We start from the raw sequence: 24516 nt of genomic DNA, 5'->3' as shown, positions 1-24516 counted from the left end.
TTAAACACACCTATTCCAGAATGGAAGGCAACGGTCATGTGGAATTCATGGTGAAAAACAGAACACAGAAAACTTTGAACGGAAAGCTTTGCCACTAACTAGCTAATGTGACCTTGGAGGAGTTCCATCCCCTGTAAGCCTTCATTTCTTCCTCTATAAAATGGGGCCTATGATCGTTTCCCCCCACGAAGAAGAGATTTGTTGTGCCCTGAAATAAAATGGGGGAGCTAACTAGTGGAACCACTAATTCAGTAGTTGCCAGCACAGTAGCCCGGATATGGGAGCTCCCTCAGGACACCTGGCCTCTCCACCTTGAGACTCTGCTCCCTCCCTTGCTGCCACATGACTGCTGCTCTCACTGCTCACGGTGGCTTCTGTGGCCTCCCGTCCTCTGTGCCTTCAACATAGGGGCCCTGGCCAGAATTTAGTTTCGGCGCTGGGCACCCAAGGGCGGGTCCCCGACATTTTCCCAGCTCAAGCGCCTCAGCAGGACTGGGCCTGGCCCAGCCAACTGTTACTTAGGAGGTCACATCCTGGGGCCCTGGTCAGCCTGTGGATGGGTGGTTAGCCCTGAGCCAGTCAGCTGTGGCAGGGAGGTACTGGGATGAACAGTCATCAGGCTGCTGGCCATGGAGAGAGTTCTGGAAGAATCTGCTCCTCTAAAGCAGTAGTTCTCAATCTTGGCTGCACATTAGAATCACCTGAGGGGCCCAGCCCACAACCCAGACCAATTAAATCAGAATCTGGATGGTGGACCCAGGTGCCACTGTTTTTCAAGGGATCTGTGTTGAAGTATAATGTTTGTACAGAGAAGTACACAAACGTGTTTGTTAGCATGTGACTTGATGAATTTTTGTGAACACCTCCAGATCAAAAAAACAATTATTTCGTCACCCTGAAAGCTCTTCGTATCCCCGCTCTGAGTCTGTCCCCCCACACTAACCACTACCCTGGCTTATGACCCCACGTTTTAATTTTGCCAGCCCGAACTTGAAACCAGGGTATGACCAGGGCTGGCCAGGGTATGAGCAGGGTCAGAGGAAGTGGGGCTTGGGTTTTGTATGGAAATGGAACAGCCTGAGCCAAGGCAGTCAGGGGAGGGGAGGGCCCAGAGGGAGGAATCTGCAGGGCAGGCCCAGCTGGAGCAGAGGAAATGGTAGGGGAAGCCAGAGTGTGAGCCACTTATTTTATTCCTTGCTCCATTCCCAGGCTGCCTGATACACAGTAGAGGCTCAATAAATACTTGTGGAATTCAATCTGGAGAATCCAGTTGGGGTCCCCCTTTAGGTCTTAAATGTCACAGGAAAGTAACTCCAGCTCCCAATTATTGTTTGCTGCAACTCAGGAACATGGACCATCTCGCTAAATCCTCATGACATTGGTACCATTATTCTCTTTTCAGATGAGGAAACTGAGGCTCAGGGAGGTAAAATGCCTTCCTCAAGGTCACCAGTCTGCTAATTGGTGCAGCCTGGATTCACATATGGTCTGTCTGCTTGGGGCTCTATGGCTCAAGGGAGAGAGGAGGGGCGGCCATGCAGAGTGGCTGGAGGACAGGAGGATGGAATCTGAGCAGTCATATCCAGTCACTCAGGAGGTGTCTGACTCTATTCTGTAGACCAGCCCAGGGCAGGGTGTCCTGATCTCAGAGGATGGGAGAGAACCCTCTCTTCTTCAAAAGGGTTCTCCAGGTGGTCCTTAGGCTGGGGACAGAGGGCAGGATTTAGCTAGCTGACATCCACCTCACAGGGAAGATGAGGCACAGAGAGGGTTAGGGACTTAACCTCAGGTCACAGAGCAAGGCATCACTATAGGCTGGGGAGCTGGGGTGAGGTGGGTTAGAGGGCAGCCCAGGCAGGAAGATTTCCTGTGGTCAGAACAGTCAGAGAAAGACCCTTAGAACCCAGGAAGAACAGGACTGGACTAGCTGGTCTCCTGGGGCCCCATTGTACACCTCAAACTGGGGTTAGTAGTAGTCTGCAGGTCTAGAAGTCTTGGTGTAAGCCATGGCAAGTCTGGCTGAGGCCCTGGCTTAGACCTTCTGGGGAGGAGATGGGGTACACAGACATCCACACTCAAGCCTCAGCCCTAGCCTCTCCTCACTGTGTGACCCTAGGCAAGTGTCTGCCGTCCCTGGAACCAATGACCTATGTGAGCCCTTCACATCTTTTGCATGCCTGCCAAACACCAATTCTCCCTTCTGTCCTCGCAGACTTTAAGCCACAGGCGAGGTTGCAGGAAGCAGCAAGGGAAATTGCTATTTTGGGCCCATTATGGCCAATGAGGAGCCGTCCCTGGCAAAGGCAAGTGAACAGGCCTCCTAAGCTGGATCAGGGAGAAATTGCAGGGCTGAAGTGAGAAGGGGGACATTGAGCAGAGTCCACATGCCAGACTGCAGGGAGGACACTGAGCAAGAACTGAAGACACAGGAGGAGAGGGAGCAGATAAGTGTTCTGAACCCAGTGTCCTGGAAGAAGCTGGTGTCCCCGACATGGGGTCTCAGTAGATCCTCACTACACCCTGGGCTGGTGAGCTTGCACTCAGAGAGGTTAAGTCACTTGCTTAAGCCACACAGGCCACACAGCCTGGCAATGGCAAAACTGGGACTTGACCCCTATCTCTGTGACCCCAGAACCCAACCCCAGTGAGATTCCAGACCCAGCTCAGGGTCTGGACCTAAATTTGGCCTGAGCCTAGCTCTCAGGCCCAGCAGCCTCAGTTCAGTTCCTGTCCTGCCCCAAGTCTGAGGCCCATCCTGGCCTCCTAGCCACAGTTCCTCCTTAGACCAAAGCCCACCCCTCCCCTTGGCTCCCACACACAGGGGGCAACCGACATTTAGAGGGGTAGAACTTGGCCAGTTAAAGGTTAGCCAAGTGAAGAATATTGAAAAAAAAATTTTTTTAAGATCTTTTACTTTTAAGTAATATCTGTACCCAATGAGGAGTTCAAACACAACCCGGAGATAAACCATCCTATTCTCCACTGACTGAGCCAGCCAGGCGCCCTTAGAGAGCATTCCTCCTGCTTTGTACTTCCTTGTTAAAATTCCATTGCGGCCAGCAGAGGGCGCCACGATTCCTGGTCCACACCCGCAGAGACTGACATCTTGTTCAGATCCCTTGTCAACAACAGCACCGCATGGCTCAGATCCTGTGGGACAGGGTCCCCACTGCAGGAGGGCCTCTGTGGAGCATGGAGCCCACATCCCTGACTCTGGAGCACCATCACAGCTCATACTGGCTTACTGGGGCCTGTGGGGGCCGCTTAGGGTGAGGTGCAGGCTTTCTCTGGGCTCAGCTCCTTAGCTGTACTATGACAAGTTCACATGAGAAGGTTTCTGAGGTCCCTAAGGGTAGGGATTGTAATGCTAAGATTTCGCGGGCTCATTTGCGATGCCAGGAGTTTTAAAAGCCTGTGATTGTGAGAGTCCTTTGTTCTTCAGCCTGTGGCTCTCCAAGCTCCCTAAGAAGTCAATTTAAATCTCCAGTGGCTTCCACAACTTCTTCCCTGCCTCCTCACTAGATGCTCCCAGATTCAGGGTCCCATCTATAGCTCATTGTGGCTCAGGAGTCAGAGCTCGCAGTAAATAACAATTAGGCTCCCTCATAACCCGAGGACTCAGGGAGAGAGGGGAGGCGTGTGATCTGTGGCTCCAGGAGCTACGACTCTACAGAGCTGCAGCCTGAGAGCCCCAAAGTGCCAACCAGAGCCCCCAGAGCCACAAGAGGGACCACATCAGCCCCACCATCCCTGCTCTGTTCTCTCAGCTCTGGGGCTACTGCCCGCCCTTTCCACTTGTGCAGGTGGGGCAGATTGCCTCGTCCCACAGACAACTAGAACAACCTTTAGGTAACAAGTCTTGTCCCCGGACTTTCAGGTGGGGAAACTGAATCTGGGGAGGGATTTGACCAAAGCCTCACAGAGAGCTGGCAATAGGGCAAACCCTCTGTAGGATGTCTGATTGATGGCCAGTGCTCCTTGACCAAAAAAGCATTTCCCTATTTGGCCCATTAAGTGGCACATGACATGCCACCATTTGAACTGTGGAACTTGGAACTGGGGTATAGAAAGTCCCCTTATAAAGAAAACATTTGCAGGAACAGAGAAGTTCTCTTGGGTGCTCTCTCCCCCTCACCAGGTCCCCTCTGGCTCCTCTCTGGGCTCCCCGCTCGTGCCCTATGGGCTTGGATTCGGGATAGTCCCCCCTGGAACCGCCCTGGGGGGCGGTCTCCATTGAGATATGATGGGGAGGGGGCTGTGATGCTGCCATCAGTCACCTGGAGCTCTTCCTGCTCTTTTCCTACAACCTGGGCAGGACCTAGGGAAACAGAAACTGTTCTCCTGCCCGCCTCCCTCTGCGGGTGTCCATTTCTCTTCCTGGAATCTCCTGGACCCTGGGGACCTGACCTACCCCACCCCCTCACCCCACAGCTCAGATTCTATGACTCAATTTGTTTAGAATTCTCCACCTCTCCCCACCATCTATCCCCAACAGACTTATTTGCCTTCCTCTACCTCTATCATGGTCTATGATTATCCTGATCCCAGAGAGGCCTCTGTGCCCCTCCCCCTCCACATGAGGCCCTCCCTGCTGTCCTGGGAGGACCACTGGAGTTTCCCTCAATAGTAATGAGTAGGGGGAAAGTCGCTGCTGAGCTGCTGCCTCCAGATCGCACAACTCCAGGGGGCACAATTCACAGAGTTGGGAATACAATGTGCTTAGTGTCTTGGAGTCCCTAGTCACTGCCTTGCTGGGCACCCTGATGGCTGGCAATGGGAATTGGCAAGGTGGGACCGCTGATGGTAAGAGAGGGAGAGCAGTGTGTTATCTGTCCTGCTGGAAGGAGGGACTCACTATCCTATCAGACAGGGGTGGAGTGGTGGGGGCGTGGAGACGGGAAAGGCGTCTGGAGAAGGATTTGGGCTGGCCCTGAGGAATGCGCAGGAGATGGCCATATGGACCTCCATTACAGATACACTTTTCACCTGGACTTTTCTCACCACTTAGGCGGGAGCTTCCAGGGGCGGGCCTGAGCCTCGTCAACAAAGCAAGGTTGTTCTCCCCAGCTGCCAATTTCTTTCTTTCTTTCTTTCTTTCTTTCTTTCTTTCTTTCCTTTCTTTCTTTCTTTCTTCTTTCTTTCTTTCTTTCTTTCTTTCTTTCTTTTTCTTTCTTTTCCTTCTTTCTAGAGTTTATTTATTCATTTGACAGATCACAAGTAGGCAGAGAGGCAGGCAGAGAGAGAGGAGGAAGCAGGCTCCCTGCTGAGCACAGAGCCCGATGCGGGGCTCGATGCGGGGCTCGATCCCAGAACCGGGGGATCATGACATGAGCCGAAGACAGAGGCTTTAACCCACTGAGCCACCCAGGCGCCCCATCAGCTGCCAATTTCTATGAGGAAAGCAAGACCCAGGAAGGGGCAGCGGTGGTCCTGCTTGGACTGGCAATGGTGACGGGACCCGGAGTAGCACCCAAGTCTTCAGTCTATCTTGCATAGCGCAACCCTTTCCTTCTTGGTTTGGAGCCCAGCTAATCTAAGAGGCCTCTTCTTGCGCAGCCCCCTGCAGTTCTCTGGGGGCGCGAGAGATGGCGCCACAGAGCAGCGCGGCCTGGCGGGAGACCTGGAGGCCCTCCGCGGCTGCCAGGGGTGGGGGCCCGGGGACGCGAGCCGGTGCTCTGACGTCGGGGGCGGGGCCGGCGGCCGTGACACGCGGGGGCGGGGCTGCGCACTTCCCCGGCCCAGCCGGCGATTCATTCAAAAGGCGCGCAACCTGCGCGGTGGCTCGTGCGCTCGCCGAGCCCGGCCCGGGGCTGCGCTTCTACCTTGGAGCCCTGCGGGAGCTGTTGCGGGGCGACCAGGTAAGGAGGGCGCGCGGGGCCTCAGCCTGGGGTGTGCTTCTCGCTGCCGGGGCTGGAGGGGTGAGGACCCGAGTGGCGCCCCCTGCCTCCCCGCGTCTCTGAGGAAGTTGGCCGGCGCGGCGGATGCCGCAGCCCCGGCCCTGCTCCCCCGCGTCCTGTCCCGGCGTCTTCCGCGCACCGGTCCCCACCCGTCTCTCAGACCCCTGCCCCGGGACCTGCGCGTCCTCGGGCCGCGACTCCAGGCCCGGCCATGAGCGGTTGGCGAAGCCGCCGCGGGACTTGCAATTTGGGGAATCGGCGGGCCGCGGAGACGCCCCCGGCCCGGGGAAACTTGGACCGAGACCAGGAACCGGTGCGGGACGGGACGGCTGCGGCGCCGGGTGGACGGAGGGGGGCCTCTGAACGGTGTCAGCCCGTGACTGTGGGTGACACGGCGGGTGAGGCGGCCCAGCCCGGGAGAACGTGTGGCCGGGACGCTGAGCGGTGACGCCGGGGCCAAGCCAGAGACACAGAGGGGCTCTGTGTGTCTCTGACAGGCGGGGTGAGTGCGTGTGATTGTATGAGAGAGACCCCTGGTCCCTGCGGGTGACCGTGACCCCAGCTTGCTGTGAGACCCAGGTCACAGAGTCTGTGTGTGGCCTGGGACATGACCCAGGCAGGGCCAGAGCGACTCCCTAATGCGAGTGAGTGTGAAACAGAGGGAGAGAAACCCCAAGTGACTGTGAGAACCAGCCCCCAAATCACTGGCGCGGTAGCGTGCTTGTTGGGTCAAGTATTGTCAGTGTCCGTGTGTGTTTGTCTGCGTGTGTGTCCGGGCCTGGGGAATGAGTAAGAGGCTGAAAGAGGAGGGACCTCAAGCCCCCGCCAGTAGATAAAGGGAGGGAGAGGAGGAGAGGCCAGGGGTCTCTCCAGAACTGTCCCCAAGAGGGCATCTCTCAGCATCTCAGTTTAGTCAGTGGGGAGGACCCTTAGTGACTTGCCCTGGCAGCGGGAGAGGACATTGAGGCTGGGTGGCATCTGGTGAGGTGACTGACGCTTCTGGCAGCAACTGAACGGCCCTGTGGTAGTCTCAGGCTCCACCTCCCAAACACACTCACACACTGAGGTCCCAGATGCCGGCAAATCTTTGTCCCCAGTAACCTGTATTCTCAGTGGGCCCATCTTCGTCTCAGACCCTGCCCTCACTGGGCCTCAGTCTCCCCTTCTGCACACTGAGGTGTTGGGCTGTGAATGGACTGTGAATCATCACTTTGGGATCCTCTATTGTTTTTGGGTCAACTGCTTCTGTTCTCCCCTCCCTCCTGTCGTCCAGGCAGAAAGACTGCAGTGGAGGGTGGGGGCAGGCTGGCTGCTGGGGACACAGTGGCCTAGGGGCTGCTGGTGAGAGGGATGGAAGTACAGTTCCTCAGACCAAGGCCAGGATTCTGATCCATAGACACTGACTTCTCTGGCCCCCGTCTCCTTCAGTTCCCTTTGTGTGAGGAGAGGGGGCATGGACTTGTTCTCCGCCAGTGGTCTCTGATTTGGAGAGCTGGCATAGGGCCCCTTCACCATCTGGGCTAGACCCTCTGAGGCTCCCACTGCCACAAGAGGGTCTGTTGGGTTCATGCAGGGTGAAATGGAAATTGGGCTCTCTAGACCAGGTGGGGTGAGGGGATACCTGCTGAAGGATCTGGAAGTTCTGTCCTCCTCTGAAAATATTGCTTGCATTCTGTGTTGGGGCGACGAAAGAGGGACAGTGCCAGGTGCTATGCTGAACACTTTATGGGGTACTCTTGCTGAATCCTCACAGTTGTTCTGAGATGTGACTGTTTTTCAGAGAGGGAAACTGAGGTTCAGAGAAGCAAAGTGACTTGCCCAAGGTCATGCGGAGTCAGGAGAGTGCCAGGATTGGAATTTCGGTTTTCTGCCCCCGAAACCCTGTGAGATGCTTGGAGAGGGCCATCCACCTTTTTCGTATCTATCTGTTCATGGCTTATCTAGGCTTCTTCTCTCGAACCTGGGCCTACAAGCATGGCCTTGCCAGAGTGTGCCTTTGTGAGTTCTGAGTGTGGTGTGTATTTGCACACACTTCTGAAACACTGTGGCTGGGTAGGTTATGTGGTGTTCCTGTTCCTCCTCCTCTTCCCTTCCCACAGGTCTCACCCCTAGCCAGAGGTCACCAGAGAGGCCCATTTCCTATCTTCTAGAGCCTGCGTCCCCATAGCTACAGAGTGTCAGGAGTCAACCGCACAGCCCAGGCTCCCAGGGGTGGGAGGGGAATGGCAAGAAGAGCTGAGAGCCCCAACTGATCTTCGCAATACTGGAGAGGCTTTATTCCCCTCTTCAGAGTTGCTCTAGAGACACAAATCTGCCCACATGCTGTAGTGGGGGGCAGGCTGGGGTGACCTTGAGCTTCTGCCCTACTCTCTCAGTCCTTCAGTCTCCCTGTTCTTCCCAGAGGCCCCTGCTAGTTCTGACCACTGCTGCCGCTTGGCCAAGAGCTAGAGCTGGGGGGTCAGGGTGTCCCTCGGTCCTCTCTGGAATGACTGGAGCTGTGCTTCTTGGGGCTGATCAGAATAGCTATCTTGGTCTCCTGGGGCGAGCCTGAGTTATTTCCATCCCCAGCAAACAGGGAAATAGCTCAGGGCCTGGGGAGGGGTTGGGAGAGAGGAAGGTTTAGGCTCCTCTTGGGGTCCTAGCCCTGATGGAGGCCCTCCCAGCCCTATCCTGTACCTTGCCAAAGCTAGACCTTTCTGGGCACTTGGGCCTCCCAGGATGACATTGGGCCAGCCTGGGTTTCTACACACGGCCCCAGTTGGGACTCATCTGATAGCGGCCGGAGGGAGGTTCCTATGTCTGGCCAAGGAGGGGAGACTGTTACGGGCAGTCAGCACTCTGCCTCCACACATAGGGTCAGCCTCACTTTACAGTGAGAGGGAGTGAGCAAGCGAGACTGAGTTTTGAGAAGTGCTGAGACTTACCCAAGGGCCCCAGAACCCTCTTATTCTGGCTCTCACCCAGAAGACAGGGACCCTACCTACCTTCTGTGAGCCACATGTTCCCCGGTAGCCTGGATGTGGCCCAAGACGAAGCTAGCCCAAGACCCACCTTCACGAAATCACAGCTCCCTCTTCTGTTCCCCTCCAGCCTTGCTGTCCTGCCCCAGACGCCGGGGCCGGCCTCTCTGCCTCCATTTCCAGTTCTTCCATGCCCTGTCAGAGCATCCTCCCTAAAGCAGCTTACTTTTTGCCTACACAGTATAGTCCAGACTCTTCATCCTAACATTGACATTTCCTTCTAAGACCTTTGGAACATCTTCACCCTTTCTCCCAACCAGATGCCTTGGTTCAACTCAGCCTTTGCTTTTGCTCTCTCCTCTTTCTAGAACCCTCCTGGCCATTCAGGGTGCAGCTTCCCCTCACCCAGGAAGCCCTCCCAGCCCAATGGTAGTTCCTCTTTGTTGTGGCCCACCTGCCAGGTGTCCCCCCTCACTTTCGGGAACCGGTGTGGGGTGCTTATGGGCACTGCATACCCACTTCTCCAGCCGGAAGCCTGGCCTCCCTCTCTGCCGTATCTGTGCTAGCCAGGCCTCTGCCTGAGGAAGGGCAGCCACCAAGGGCCTACTGTGTGCTGGGATGCACAGGGAGAATTGCAACCAGGGTCTCTGATGCTCCTACATGTGTTCTGGAGGCTTGGAGGCAAAGATTCATGGCCATCCTTTTCGTAGGGACAAAGCCCCCCTTCTGGGCCAGGAGGTTGCCTGCTGTGTGCCAGGCCCTGGGCTCAGGTCTCTGTGGTAATGACCGAGGATCCCCTTCCTTCCCAAGCTGCTCCGTGGGGACACCGAGACTCCAGGCAGAGGGAAGCAGACCTAGTTTGAGCCACACAGCCATGACGCTGGAGTCTGGCACTCAAAATCTTCAAGATCTTGCTTTGCCCTGTCTCCAAGAGGAGGCAAGTGTTGTCTGACAATTGTGGCATCAGTTTCCACAGAGGGATTGTGCTACCTACCTGCCTTGGAAGGAGGAAGGGGTGGGGCTGGCTGGATAAGGCCAGACTCCTTCTGCAAGGGGCTGGCCCTTTGGCCAGGTGGCAAGGAGGGGTTTTGCCTGAGATCAGCCAGCAAGGTCCATCTGGCCCCACCCCCATTCGGGATTGGGGTGAGTGGGACAAGTTCTCTGGCAGAGCTCAGCACCTATTGTTTGCTGAGGCCCTGGGTGCGGCAAGGAGGACAGGAAGGAGCCAGTGCGGCATCCCTACCATGTGCCCAACCCTAGGATTAGGATCCCGGAGGCTCGCACATCTTTAGCCTCATGTCCTGAGGGTCAGCGGTCTCCTCCAGGTACAGGCAGGGAAAGGAGGGCCCAGAGAGGGGAAGGGACTTGCAAGACCCTAGTGTCACTGGGATCCTAACCCCAGACTGTCTGCCTGGAAGGCCAAAACTCTTCCCTGGGCCACCCTGGGAAAGATGAGAGCTCTATAAATAACCGGCCCATGTGGCTGTGAGCGTGTGCCCTGGCTACTTGGCACAGAGAGAGGGATGGAGGGGCCTCTGCAGCCAGTTAGAAGCAGGGTCTGACTGTGGGTGGAGAGAGAAGGAGGGCTTCTAGAAGGAGGGACCTAAGCCTGGGTCTGCAGATTGTGGTCACTGTGAGAAGGAGCAGTGAGCCGAGGGAGGGGCCTGGCCCTGCTGTGTGCCCAGCTTCCCGTGTGCACTTGCCTGCCTGCCTGCCTTCCTTTCGGCCTTCCCTCCTTCCTCCAGGGAGCTCACAGGTGGCCGAAAGGGCCAGGAGAGGGGAGGGTCCACTCAGACAGGGAGGCTGGGAAGGCTTCCTGCAGGCGGTGGCACCTGGGCTGAAGCCCGATTGTAAGAAGAGCCACTGGTCTACTATGAACTCTGGCTCTTCCAGTCAAGAGATCAGCTGAACTAGTACAACTCTCCACATTACAGGGGAAGAAACCGAGGCTTGGGGATGTGGGCCGGCCCTGGGGCTGGGGAGACCGCCCAGGGCTGGTGCGGGTCCCTGCAGGAAGTCCAGGGTGCTGAATAGTTGGGTGTGGGGTGGGAGCAAGGCCTGCAGGAGCTGTGGGAAGGCCAGGCCTGGCGTGGTGGGGACAAGGGCTGCCTGCTGCCTGCCCCCAGTCCTGGGTGGTAAACCTCGTCTCCTTTGAGACCAAGTTATTACAGGGTGCTCCTTAGCCTCTCTGAGCCTCAGTTTCCTCATTTGTGAAACCTGGGACCCTCTCGTTGAGGCCTGGAATGGGAATGAGGCATGCAGTGAGGAGGTTCCGGGGGCCCCAGAGTGCCCCAGTGATGGCTGTATGGTTTAGTGCCCCCCTCCCCTGGCCCCAGACTCCGCTCAGGGAAGGGGCAGGCTTTGCCTCTGTACCGCACCAGACTGGGAGGAGCTGGGTCAGCCCAGTCTGGCCACCTCAGCCTCAAGGGCCAATTAGCTCCCTCAGCCCTACCTACCCCCCTCAACTCCCTGTGCCTCTGCTGGTGGAGCTGTGGGGCAGCCTGGAGGTCTGAGGGCCAGAACCATGCTATCCCCTGTTGCAGGACTGGGGGTCTGCACGCATGGGCTACTTACCCAAGGGTTGTGGCCTGGGAGATTATGTCTGCCCAAGGCCGGGGTGGGAATGCAGCTGCCCTTCTCCCCAGCAGCCCTGAGCCAGCCTCCGCCCTGCGCCCTCCCCTTCCCACCCATTCCTGGGCTTCCTGCTTCTCACAGGGGCCGGTGCCTTTCTGTGAAGGAGCTGGCATGGACTAGGGCAGTGTGCAGACAAGGCTGGCTAGAGGGAAGCCCCAGAGGCCCCAGAGAGCCCTGGAACAGGAGGGGGCAGCACCTCCTCCCCTTGGGACTGCCTGGGTGCTTGGGGTGCTCGGCAGTAGCCTCTCCTCGAGCTGCTTCCCTGTGCCACTAGCTCCTGAGCCTCTGTCATGGAGTCGATGAACTGGGGCTTAGGCCGGGCTTCAGGGTGGGGGGCGTCAGGAATGAGGGGGGAAGCAGAGTCAGCCAGACCTGGGCTCTGCCCCTGTGTCACCGCTCCCTGGGTGTGTGACCCATACAAGTGCTTGCCCGTGGCCTCAGTTTACCTGGGGGTGAAACAGGGCTGCTCACCTCTTCTGTGAGGAGTAGAGCAACACAGACCAACCCCAAGGGAGTGAGAGTCTGAGAGCGGAGGATGGCTGAGAGGCCAGTGGAGCTGCCCGTGCCGCCGCCCACTGTGGCCACTGCCCTACTTCAGCCCCAGTTGCCAGGGAACCACGGGGTTGCTTGCTAACCTGGATTTCTCTATTGATGGGCGGCCTTTGTCTTTCTGTCTCGGCCACTGCCAAGGAAGGCCTGTGTCCAGATGTTTCCAGGCAACTCTAGCCTCTGGAGGCTGCAGGGAGGTCCACAGGTCCTAGAGCCCCCGGCTGGAAACAGAAGTAGCCGCCTCCCACCCCCTGCTCCGCATGGGACCTGCGTCCCACCTCTGTCTCCCCAGAACTTCCTCCTTGGCAGGCCACCCAGGGAGCCCTCTGAGAGGCAAATTGTCCCGTACCTCTCCCTACCCCCCCAACCCTCCAAGTCTCCCATAGGCCCTGAGGGCCGTGCTGGCTTCTCAGCTCCCATGCGAGTCTTGGTGTGACCTGGGCTCTGACCCCCTACCTTTCCAGACCTCTCTCCCTTCTTACACTCTCCTTCCTCCCACATCCTCACCATGGCTAACCCAGCACCTCCTGTGTACCAGGCTCTGGGCTCAACACTATGTAAATGGAGAAGAAGCTTTTATGCCTCATACCCGCCTGTCAGGTGTGCCCCGTTCCCCGCTCCACAGCTTACACATGGGGAAACTGAGGTATGGTGAGTGCTCACTGAGGGATGACTCTGTGCCAGGCCCTGCGCTGAGTATTAAGGTCAATTCTCTTGGCCTCACAACAGCCCTCTGTCTTGGTGGGAGAGGGGGTATCCACAGCCCCGGAGCCCGTGAAGAGCAGAACAAGGCAGACTGATTCTCCCCCCATATTAGCTCAGGTGTTCAGATCCAGTTTCAAACTCTCCTGCCCAACTCCAGCCTCTGGGCCTTCCTGGCCTTGGCAGAAGCTGTACATTCTCCTGATCCTTGTTCTCCAGCCACCCCCCAGGTCTACCCACTCGCCAGGGCCAGGGTCGGGTCATGTGCTGAGCACTGGCCATGGAGGTTGTTGCGGAAGAGGCTGGGTGAACGGGACAGTTACACACAGGATGAGGAATGCATAAGGGGGGCTTCCAGGAGGAAGTGGCTGTGAGTTAATCTCTGAAGGAGGAGTAGGTGTTGGCCAGGTGATGGGAAGGTTTTCTGGGTGGAGGAAACAGCAAGTACCAGTGGCTCTGTGAGAGCGGCAAGTGTAGGGGAGTGCAAGAAGCTCAGAATGGCTAGGAGGGGGCAGGGCCTGATCCCAGGGTTAAGATACCGAGGCTGCACTTGGGGCTGAACTGGAGACCAGGAGCCAGGGGCGAGGGGTGGTGGGCGATGTTTGGGATACCGCAGAGCTTCTCTAGGAGGCCAGGGTGACTTGGAGAGGAGGGCCCCAGGCTGGAGCCTTGGACAGTGACCGAGTGACCCCACCAAGCCAGCTCTGGAAAAGGGGAAGCAGCCCCGGGGCTGGGTGGTGTCCCAGCTTCCTCTTTCTCTGAGGCCTCCAGGCTGCGCCTCCTGGGGCTCCGCAGCCCTGGTCGGGGCTTCGCTAGCTGGTTTTCTTCCAGGGAATTTCTAGGTCTGATTGTTTGGGCATTTTGGGAGGTGGGGTGGGCCGCCTGTGAGGAAGCCTGTGGCCCCCGCTCCCCCCAAGCCTGTTCTGTGGAGGCCTCCTGCTCCAGACACTGCTGGTGGGAGGGCGTGGTTTGCGGTGAAGGAGAGAGACACCAGGCCAGCCGGTGCTGTGTCAGGGTGAGGAGTGGGGGCGCAGCACAAGTGAGCAAACATACTTAATTACAAACCTGGGCCTGAGGGGCAGAGGGAAAGGGAGCGATGGGGGAGGAAATCACAAGACCCGCCTTGCGCTCCTCACCTCATGTAAACCTCATTGCAGCCCTGCCCTGGGAGATAAACGTCCCCATCTTGCAGATGAGCATACTGAGACCCAGGAAGCTGAAGTAGGGGCTCAGGTCCCACAGGGCATTGGTGGCAGTGGGGACAGGCCCAGGCTGGGAGACTTCAAGAGGAGTGGCCTCTGGGCTAACTTCCTCCTCTGCCCTGGGGCCTTTCCAGTTGGTTCTCTGCAGGGAGCACTGGGCCCCCACTGGACCTGGGAGAGGAGGCTCCCTGCTGTGGGCCTGGGTCTCCCTGCCTGCCTGTGACAGTCTTCTTCCTGGAGCCCCTCTGGAGGCTTTAGAAGGTCACTGACTGCCTGGCCTTAGGACTAGGCAGCGGGGGAGGGATGGCGACTTCACAGAGTCTCCATTGGCCCACCCAGCCAAGGGGCTTTGACCTGAACTTGCTTTTCAGTCAAGATTCCAAGAGTCTAGGGCGCCTGGGTGGCTCAGTGGGTTAAGCCGCTGCCTTCGGCTCAGGTCATGATCTCAGGGTCCTGGGATCGAGTCCCGCATCGAGCTCTCTGCTCAGCAGGAAGCCTGCTTCCCTCTCTCTCTCTCTCTGCCTGCCTCTCCATCTACTTGTGATTTCTCTCTGTCAAATAAATAAATAAAATCTTTAAAAAAAAAAAAAAAAAAGATTCCAAGAGTCTAGGCTTAGATGCTAGAGTCCTTGCTAGGAAGGAGGTGCAGGGGGAGGCCAGAGCAGCAGATGTGTGCACAGAGGGGGTTCTGGGTGGCTGGCATGGGCTGCCTGACTGGACAGGTCCATCCGGGGTCTCAGTCTGGCCGAGGGGGGGTGGCGGCTGTCAGCAGAGAGACTGGCAGCCAGACTGGAGTAAGTACTAGTTTGGGATAATTAGAAGGCACGTAATTAGAAGGCGTCAGGGCGCTAGGCGGCAAGTGTCTGTGAATGTACCTGAGTGGGCCCTGCTGGCTTGGAGTCTGGGCCTTTAGACCCCCATTTTCCTCCTGGAGGTCTCGAGATCGCAGCTCCCCATTTGCCTGGAGGTAAGCAGCTACACAGCCCCTCTATGTGGGCTTGGGTCACCCAGTGGGTGCCAGTCGGGGCCAGAGGTGGCACTGGGGCCCTCTCTGGAGCTGTCTTGCCTCTTTTCAGCCCTGCCCCAGCCCCCGTGGGGTCAACCTGGGGCTCGCGGTCGAGTCTGTGGGTTAGAAGAGGGATCTTCATGCAGGGAAGGGCTTGAGTGGGAGATGGGCCTGGGCAGGGGAAGGGCCACTTTGGGCCAGAAACTGGCAAGGAAGATTCTTGACCAAGTTAGAAGAGGGAACAGGTTTGGGGGATGGGTCTGGGTATGCCACCTGTTGGGAGCTGACTGTCAGTGTGTGGCCTTAATGCTGTGGCCTGACCTTCTCCTGTCCCAGGTTTTCCCCTGAGCTGGCCTTGGGTCCAGAGCTGCTGCCAGGGACCTGGAGAGTCCCAGGGACATCAGGCCTGCAGCCCCTCCCCCTCCTCTGTGGTGTAATTCAAACCCCCGGCTGCCACCGAGGTCCTGTAGGGGATCAGTTTCCTCTGGCTCCTTTTGCAGGTGGGAAGGCTGGGCCATCTGTAGGCCCCAGGGGCTCGAGTGGGGCCCCGGGGTTGACTGCAGGCGGGGCTTCTCCGGTTGGGCTCGGCACCAGGCAGCACAGGGCTCCAGGTGGGGTCCCCTCACCCTGCTGGGGGCTCTAACCAGGGCTTAGGCCGCCCCTTAGGGGTCAGAAGCTGTGTGGCCTGTGGCGGACGCCTGACAAATCCAGCTTCCTTCCTTCCCCCTCCCGCGTCTGAAGGCAGGCCTCCTGGAAGTATGTGGCCGGAACTCCCTTCCCCTTGTTCTGGGGCAGCTCCTTTTGTTGTCTAAACAACTCTCCTACTCTTCCAGCCTGTCCACGGCTAGGGGCTTCTCTCCAGAGGACACCATACCCTGAGCCTGGGTGCTCAACCTTAGGCCTGTGGCATCTGTGCCCTCACCCTGCCTGTTTGTTGGCACTGCCCGCCATCTGGCAGGGGGCCATTCCCCGTTCATCTGTTGGTCATTGGCCAATAGGGATGTGAGCTCCCTGAGGACAGGGACAGTGTCTGTCTTCTACTATCTGTTGTGCTAAGGGCAGTGCCTGGCACACAGTAGTACAGTAGTAGGTGACCATGAGGGGACAGAAGGCTGAACCCTGGCTGCTAGGATAGGAGAAGTTCTGCTGCTGCCCCAGAGATGCCGTCAGACCCATCCCAGCATCCTTCCACATCGTTTGGCGGAGAAGACCGCCGGGTGGGGAGTGGGACACGTAGGGAGAACAGGACTGTGATGGGGTGGGGTAGGGAGACATGCCGGGCTTTGGGCTCAGCTTAGGGGAAAGAGAAGTCTTGAGACATTTCTGGAAAGCAAGGCCTTGGTGTTGGGTCTTTGATGGCTGAGGGAAAGGGATTTCCTTGGAGCAGAAACTTGGAGCAAGGTGAAGGCAGAAAAGCAGGAAAGGTAGGGCCTACAAGGAGGTCCAAGGGGTGGGAACCTGGGAGCTGGAGGTGAGGTACAGAGTCTGGGTGTGAGGGGATGGCAGGCCCCCTCAGCCCCCACCCCAGGACTGCTGCTGCAGGCCCCCCTGCCCATGTCCCAGTGCACCCCGCTATTTATGGAAAGGGAGGGAAGCCCCCCAAACCTGGCGGAGCCCTCTGTCCCTACTCTGCTGCCTTGGGAGGCTAACCCCAGCGAGCACACCCCCACCTCTACTCTCAGGTTTGTGGGGGCAAAAAGTGTAGTGATTCTAGGCTAAACGCCCCCAGCATTGTCTGCTCCACAACACCTTGCAAATTCCCATCTAGTCCTGTCGTGGAAGCAGTGCTGGGAGGAGAGACAGCGGCTGGCGGCTGCCTGCCTATTCCCTCCTCCTGCTGAACCTCACCTCCTTCTTTCCCAGGCTGGACTCCCGGGGCCTGAGGATGAAGCCAAGCCCGCCACATTGGCCCCTGTCCTGCCTTTTTGTGGTGAGTTGGAGATGCGATGTTGCTACGAAGCCCTGTACCCCAGCTGTCCGTGTGTGCTCAGGGACCCCATGCCAGGAGCTGTGCTAGGGTTGGCTACACAGCTCTTTGTAGAATTGCAGTCTGACCCTGGGAAACCCATCCTGATCTACGCAGCTCTTGGCGCAGGAGGCCTCCCAGCACTCAGCAGGTGCTGGGAGCCAGATCTGGGGCCTGAGGAGGACTCCAGAGCCTCCTGCGTGATATTCCCTCTGCCCTTCAGGGCAGTTGCCTGCACTCTGTGCCTGTCACCCCAATCGGGGGCCAAATTGGAAGACAGGGTTTCAGGGAGGATCTCCCCGCAGCAGGAGAGATTCTGGGCAAGTGTTCATGCTTAGAATGGGGAGCAGAGGGAGCCCTCAGTGGAATGTGCTGGGAGATGCAAATTGAGGTTCCTTCCTTGGGATGTAGCCCACCCTGTGTGGGTGCAGGAGTGTAAACTGGGTGGCTTTGTGTGGAGCGGTCACAGAGGACCTGGTCCCAAAGACTGTCTTGAGGGCCCAGAATAGGAAGCGCCAGCCGCAGACCTGGCCCCAGGGGTGATGGACAGGGCTGGTTACCAACATAGCCAGCTGCGGTGCTGGGGCCACAGCTGCAGGAAGGGGGGTGGTACTTGAGAGAGGAATTCAGAAGCCCTTCCTCTTTACCGTCCTGGCTAGCTGGAATGTGTGTGACTCAGGGACCTGAGGGCTTGAGATCCTGACGTGGCTCTGTCTGGGGTTTCCCTGCACTTTCCAGAAGCAGATACGGTTTTCTCTGTACCTAGGCCAAGGTGACCTAGCAGGTATGGGACAGGCAGGTTTTATGTGCAGCCTGATGGATGGAGGTTGAAGAGTGTCCCTGAAACCTGGGGGCTGGCCCCGAGTGGTCATGGTCCCCACCCCTGGGGCATTAGGAAGTGGGTGGTGGACAGATGGCCCCAGAGATGCCATATTCCGGCACTTTCTGCTCGCTCAGTGTGTCCTCCCTGCCATTCTTCCAGCTGCTGCCTTGGCCTCTGGCCACTCCAGTATCAACGACCTCTTGGCAGTGCCCACCTGGGAAGGAGCCCCACCTGGTGAGTTTGCCCTGCCCACCTGACCTGTCCTGGAAAGACTGTTGAGGACCAGGCGCAGGTTCTCCAGGCCTGGCTTCCCAGGAACCTGAGGCCTGGCTCCTGGCTTTGTTCTCACCCTTTCTCTCCCACAGGACCTGGGACAGGGCACATTATGCAGATCCTGTCCCCCCGGCACTTTCTCTGCTTTGTGGGGCCCTGGCCCGTGCCAGCCCCATTCCCGCTGCAGTCCTCAGGGGAGGCTGGAGGCCCAGGCAGGCACAGCGACTCAAGACACTCTATGTGGAGACTGCCAGCCTGGGTGAGCCATGGGGTGGGGCTCGAGGGCTCATGGCTAGCTGACCAGGACTTTGGGTCCTGGGGTCCCAGCCTTACCCACCTGGAGCAGGCCTCAGTCTTCCTATCTGTGAAATGGGCTGGGCCAGGACTAGTGAGTGTGCCTGGCAGGAGCCTCTCTTAAGGATAGTTTTTGGGCCTCAATGATGTGTTCTCTCCCTGCAGGTGGGTTGCCACTTTGGGGGTCCCCCATGTCCCCTGTCAGCCATGCTCCTGGATGCCTCTGGGTACTCGTGGTTGCTCTGGTGAGTGACAGATGGGGCCCTCGACCCTGAGCCCAGGGAAGGGAATATGGCCAGAGTGTGTTCAGCAAGATGGGATCAGTTGTCCCACTGGCAGTGTGTCTGCTCACTTTGTTTCTGTGTGGTAGAGACCATCTAGCAGGTGGCAGCCACAGCTCAGGAAGAGGGGGCAGCTGAGGGGTTAATGGCCTTCCTGTCTCCTGTCCTCCTTCCCTCAGACACGTGCACATGAGTGTGAGCACACACACCTCTCACCTGTCATCAGGAGCTTTCTGAGGCAACTATCTCATGGATGCAGTCAGGGAGACGCGGGAGCCAGGATCTGTGTGCACTGGCATATGCTCATGTGCTGTCTGTTCACCCCAGAATGAGGGGGATGGACATGGGGCTCAGGGTCTGGCTGTCCTGAGGTCTGAGGAGGCCTTGCTCAGGCTGATTGATAAGATGGCCAGAAACATGTGGAGGGGGCAGTTGGCCTTTGCTTCCCGAGCATGGTGGAGAGTGGGTGGTAGGCAGCTCTGGACATCGTAGTGCCCCCTCCACACCACCCCCTGCAACTTTAACTCAGGCCCTGGGCCTCTCTGCCTCCCTCTTTCCTCCATGCCTCCATCCTCTGGCGCTCAGAGCAGGGACGGCGGGCCCGACGTGGCGTGGAGGTAGCAGCAGGGGACACCAGCGCTGGGGACACGCGGCAGCCTGGGAATAGCACCCGGGCAGGTGGCCCTGAGGAGACGGCTGCCCAGTATGCGGTTATTGCCATCGTGCCTGTCTTCTGCCTCATGGGACTGCTGGGCATCCTGGTGTGTAACCTGCTCAAGCGGAAGGGCTACCACTGCACCGCCCACAAGGAGGTTGGGCCTGGCCCTGGAGGTGGAGGCAGCGGTGAGGCCTGGCCTGGGGTCTGGGTGGGGAGGCCAGAGGGCACGGAGGAGCCCAGCCCAGCTGGGGGGCTTCACAAGGGAATCCCTTGGCCTAGACGGTCTGACAGGGAGGGGCCTGCAGAGGGCTAGCCAGGAGGGCTTCCTGGAGGTGCAGCATGTGGGCTTGAGAGGTGACTCTTCAGAGTGATGCAGTGGAAGGAAGTGGCCTGAGGTGGTGACAGGGGCAGAGCAGAGGTCAAGTGGCTTCAGTGGGACTCTCACCCTGGGTGAGGTCCTGCCCAGCTGTGGGGTCTGGACACCTTGGGGGCTGCAGTTCAAGGGTTGGTCCACCTTCTGGGAACTCAGGCTGACCTCTGACCTCAGCATTGGCAGGGCAGTTGTCCTTGGCAGCAGCACGCTGCCCCCCCACCCCCCAACGAGGGGCTCAGGTTTCAGCTCCAGGCTGTGGTTTGAGTTAGGAGTCCTGGAACCAGAGGGAGAGAGGTGTTCCTCCCAGGGCCCCAGGCCCCTTCCCACCACTGCCCGCCCACCCCAAATCGCCTGAAGGCCAGTAGGGCAAGGGTCCCCAGTGCGCATACATGGCCCAAAGAGCCTTGTGGCCAAGTCAAGATTGAAATGGTGCTTCCCGGGCCTGTGCCCCAGGCTGCCTGGGGTTGGCCAGAGCCCTTCCCACCTCCTGCCACTGCAGTCTAGTGGGGCCAGGAAGATGGCAGCTTAGGCCATTTTGCCCAGGACTGCACTTGTTTTCCTAGCCTAGGTCTCCCTTTAACTGCTGGCTCTTGCCTGAGTGCAAGTTCTAGGAGCTGTTGGCTGCTGGCCTAGGATTGGTCACGTGGCTCATTCTCATGCTCTTGAGGTTTGGGCCTTCACGGCCCCCACTTAGTTATGTGGACACGGTGGTGTGCAGGGAAGTGTGATAAGCCAGGAACAGCAGAATTTGCCAGAGAGCTGTCCGGGGGTCTGGGCAGAAAGGTAGCCCACAGCTCCCTGAAGCTGTGGAGGAGAGACAGCAGGTCCCAGAAAAGACTGCTCCCCCACCCTCACTCCATAGGGAGCCATGATAAGGAGGCCCGAAGGGCAAGCAGTGCAGAAACACCCATGCGCAGCACAACTCGTAGGGAGGCCTGGGGTGCCCTCTGCTGCCACATCTTGGTGTAGCCGTCCAGCCCCAGAGGCCCACCCCAACGAACCGCCCCCCCACGTCCCCAAGATCACAGTTGTGGCTTTTTTCTGCAGGGATCAACCCCGCCTACAGGGCTGAAGATGCCAACGAGGACACCATCGGGGTCCTGGTACGCCTGATCACAGAGAAGAAAGGTGAGGGGAGGGTCTGGCCCTGTGGCCAAGCCCTGGAGAAGACAGTCTCTCAGAGCCTGAAGCAGCCCTGCCCCTCCCGCCAGGACACCTGGGGTCAGCCTGGCACTCCCTGATCAGCGTGGCTGAGGGTGCTGCCCCTTTTCTTCTTGTTCTTGCCTGATAAGGGCTGGAGTGGGTGTGGAGGGTAGACACTAGCTGGGCGGGGGCTGGGGCTGGGGGGGTACACGGAAGGCACAGGGAGCTGGGTTCTGACTGCCACTGCCCACAGAGAACGCGGCGGCCCTGGAGGAGCTGCTGAAGGAGTACCACAGCAAACAGCTGGTGCAGACCGGCCATGGGCCTGTGCCTAGGTGAGCGGGCAGGGGCCCCATGCCCACACTTGGTTGGCTTGCTTCTGGGGGGATTCACCACTCCGATGTGTTCACGTTACCGTGTTGGTGACCCCTGGCATGGGCCTGCCCTAGTGACCGCTCCCACTTGTGCCTTTTGCAGGCTGCCACTAGGCACCCCCAGCTTGCCACACATCTGCCCGCATCGCCACCACCTCCACACCGTGCAGGGCTTGGCCTCACTCTCTGGCCCCTGCTGCTCCCGGTGCAGCCAGAAGAAGTGGCCCGAGGTGCTGCTGTCCCCTGAGGCCGCAGCTGCCGCTACCCCCACTCCCAGACTCCTGCCCAACCCTGCCAGGGCTCCAAAGGCAGGGGCCAAGGCAGGACGCCAGGGCGAGATCACCATCTTGTCTGTGGGCAGGTGAGATGGGCACTGACGCAGGAGGATCAGGGAGAGACGTTATACTCAAGGTTGGGGAGATGGGGCCCTATCTGAGCCCTGAACATCCTGTTCAGTGATGCTCCCTCTCTGGCCTCAATAGGCTTCTAAGCAGAAGGGGTGTGGGGTGGTCAGGGAGAAGTCAGGTCTTCCCAGATCTGCTGTATCTCACTCGAGTCCTTGGGACCCAGGGCAGGGTCCTGGCCTCCATCACACCTTGGGGCCCTCAGGCCAAAGGACTGTTTATCTACAACCTAGGGTTGGGGGTAGTTGGGGGCTCATCTGTGGGTGGGAGGATATAGGAAGAGCTCAGGCTCTGATCCATGAACTTGGTGTGGGACCCTAGCAGGTGCTGCCCTTTCTATACCCAAGGTTCTCCCTTTAAAGTGAGGGAGTATCATTATACCACCACTCCTCGTAGGTTCCGAGTGGCCCGAATTCCAGAGCAACGGTCAAGTTCAGCAGCCCCTGAGGTGAAGACTATCACAGAGGCTGGGCCCTCGGCGAGTGACCTCCCTGATTCCCCTCAACCTGGCCTCCCCACTGAGCAGCGGGCACTGCTGGGAAGTGGTGGAAGCCATACGAAGTGGCTGAAGCCCCCGGCAGAGAACAAGGCTGAGGTGAGGGCCTGAGGGGGCAAGTATGTTGGCACCTGGACCAACCTGGATTTGCAGATGGGAGCTCTGGGCAGGGGCCGGTTTCCTGGAGCCCAGAAGCCCCCTAACTCAGCTCTGAGTCCTCACTTCTGTCTCCCAGGAAAACCGCTATGTGGTCCGGCTAAGTGAAAGCACTCTGGTTATCTGATGGCCTGCCTCAGCTGAAGACACAGCAGCCCTGCCCTGGGAGGTTCTGGAGGCCTCCCGGAGGAGGTAGAGCTGCAACTGGGCCTGTGAGGATCAAGAAGCAATGGTCCAGCAGACAGAACAGCAAAGGCCAAGGCCTGGAGGTGGGAGTGTCCACCCCCGTGCAGAGGCAGGCCAGCTGGCGGGTGCTGTGTGCAGGAGCAGGTTGAGGGCCCCTCCCCTGCCCCTGTGCCCTGCCCTGGCCAGAACCTAGGACCCTGCAGGACCTTCTGTACCACCAGGTGGCTAGCCTTGGCTGCGGGAAGGGGTCCTCAGCCTGGCACCCTTGGCCCCACACCTTGGTAATCTACTGCCCTGCCTCCGTCCAGGGCCCTAGCGAGGACCTCTCCCTCCTCTTCCGGCGGGCCTCATATAGGGAAGAGGCACCAAAAGCCGTGAGCTGGAGACGAGCTCCCTGGTTCTAACTGTGGGCAAGTCCCTGGCCATCACCTGGTTATAGTTCTTCTGACCATGAAGTGGGGAGGAGAGGTGTCTTGGGACCCAGGGCTTCTCCGGTTCCTTGCAGGTTCTGGCCTGGGTTGTGTGCGGGGAGAGCTTGACTCCTTGCCACCCCTCCCATTAGTAGCTTTATCTGTGGCCCCATTTTTGCAGCTTCCAGGGCCTGTGCCTTCAGGCCCCCATGGGGCTGCCCATCCCTGGCTCTGCCTACAGAAGGGGCTTAATGCATGTATCTGCCCCCCTCCCTGCTGTTTTTATTGAAATTGGAACCACAGTCTTGACCTGGGCAAGGCTGTGATACAGGGTGCCAGCCTGCATAGTCACCCCAAGATCTCAGGAGTGTTCAGGGAGGGGGTGTGTGCGGGGCTGGAGAGGCCCCTCTGGCCTCAAGTCGTTTCTGTGTCTCTGTGGTGTTGGTGTCTATCCTCCAGCTGGGCAGTGCAGGCGACTGCCCAGCCCGGCTCCACGTCTACTGTAGCCCAGTGACCTGGTTATTTATATGGGGCCGTGCAGGCATGGGCCCCACTGCCATCCCCATTTCTCTTATTTATTGAAAATTTGCTGTTGTCCTGTCCTTGTCTACATTCCCATCCATTTATTGGATAATAAAAGGTGGGAAAGTGGTGTCATGAGGAGCTTCTTTCCCTGTGCCTCTTCCCAGGTCGTCCGTCTTCACCAAATACTGCTGTGTCAGGTATGGTGTGGGGGACAGGCCATCCCCCCAACCTTGCAGGGCTGGCTCTGTGGTGGGTGGGCATGGGACAGCAGGGGACATGGGGAGGCCCCTCACCTCACTGGTTCTCACTGAAGCCCCTAGAAGCACTGCTGTCCTGTGGAAATACAGTCCATATCATATAATTTAAAATTTCCTAATAGCCATATATTTAAAAAGTATCAATAATGTATTTCAGCTAATACAGCTAAAATATTTTCACTTCAATATAAAGTCAGCATAAAAATTATGAATAGTCATTTTTTGCTTTGAAATCTGTTTTATAGCTAAAGCACATCTTCATATGAACTAACCACATGTGGCTAGTGGCTCCTGTCTGGGACAGCATAGCTCTAGAGGATAAGGAGTCTGGAGGATGGATGGGTAAGAGGTTCATGGTCCCCAGAGAGGGAATAACAATGTGCAGAGGCCCAAGGACACTGTGATGAAATGGAGAAGTTGGAAGTCAAAGGTGACAGGTGTGGAGACCAGAGTGAGGGTGGGCAACAGAAGGCAGCCCCACATGCTCCTAGAAGCCCTTAGGCCAGGGATACCAAGGCATTTAGGAAAGGGAAATGCAGGGAATGTACCAGGAATGGACCGGGAGAGGACTCGGGACAGACTCTTCGGCTGTTCCAGGGGCACTGCCAAGAGGTGGGAAGGAGACCAAGGGAAAAGTATCCTGCAAGGGAGGAAAGGAAAGTGAGGGGCAAGGTGGGTCACAAGGCCTAGGGCCACCACTGGGTCAGCCCCCGGTTAATGCACATGGGGACATGGTGAGAGCAGGACCAGGTCTGAGTGGATTGAGCTCCCCGCGGAAGCCAGACTGTGCCAGGTAAAGCAGGTGGAGACCTAGGCTCCAGGGAGAGGTTTTTAGTTGGGTCCTCTGGGTATTTGGTATATTTTTTAAAGCTAGGATGAGACACATTTAAATGCTAATGGGAGAGTCCCAAAGAGAGGCTGAAGAACTAATGTTTGAGGGAACTGGG

General features: G+C 58.1%; 1 protein-coding gene across 1 annotated transcript; it reads left to right on the top strand.

The window, feature by feature from the left end:
• The first annotated feature begins 5585 nt into the window (after positions 1–5585).
• On the top strand, positions 5586–24094 carry RELT (RELT TNF receptor). The gene is made up of 12 exons (XM_044260207.1): positions 5586–5646; positions 5762–5858; positions 16814–16880; positions 17899–17973; positions 18105–18271; positions 18472–18551; positions 19173–19430; positions 20666–20746; positions 21015–21096; positions 21239–21496; positions 21936–22134; positions 22271–24094. The coding sequence occupies exons 1-12, from the start codon at positions 5586–5588 to the stop codon at positions 22316–22318; spliced, it is 1473 nt and encodes a 490-aa protein (XP_044116142.1). The 3' UTR covers positions 22319–24094.
• The last annotated feature ends 422 nt before the right edge of the window (positions 24095–24516 follow it).

The sequence above is a fragment of the Neovison vison genome, chromosome 7 (assembly GCF_020171115.1).
Source record: "Neovison vison isolate M4711 chromosome 7, ASM_NN_V1, whole genome shotgun sequence".
NCBI lineage: Eukaryota > Metazoa > Chordata > Mammalia > Carnivora > Mustelidae > Neogale > Neogale vison.
This window is presented reverse-complemented; position numbering and strand designations above follow the sequence as displayed.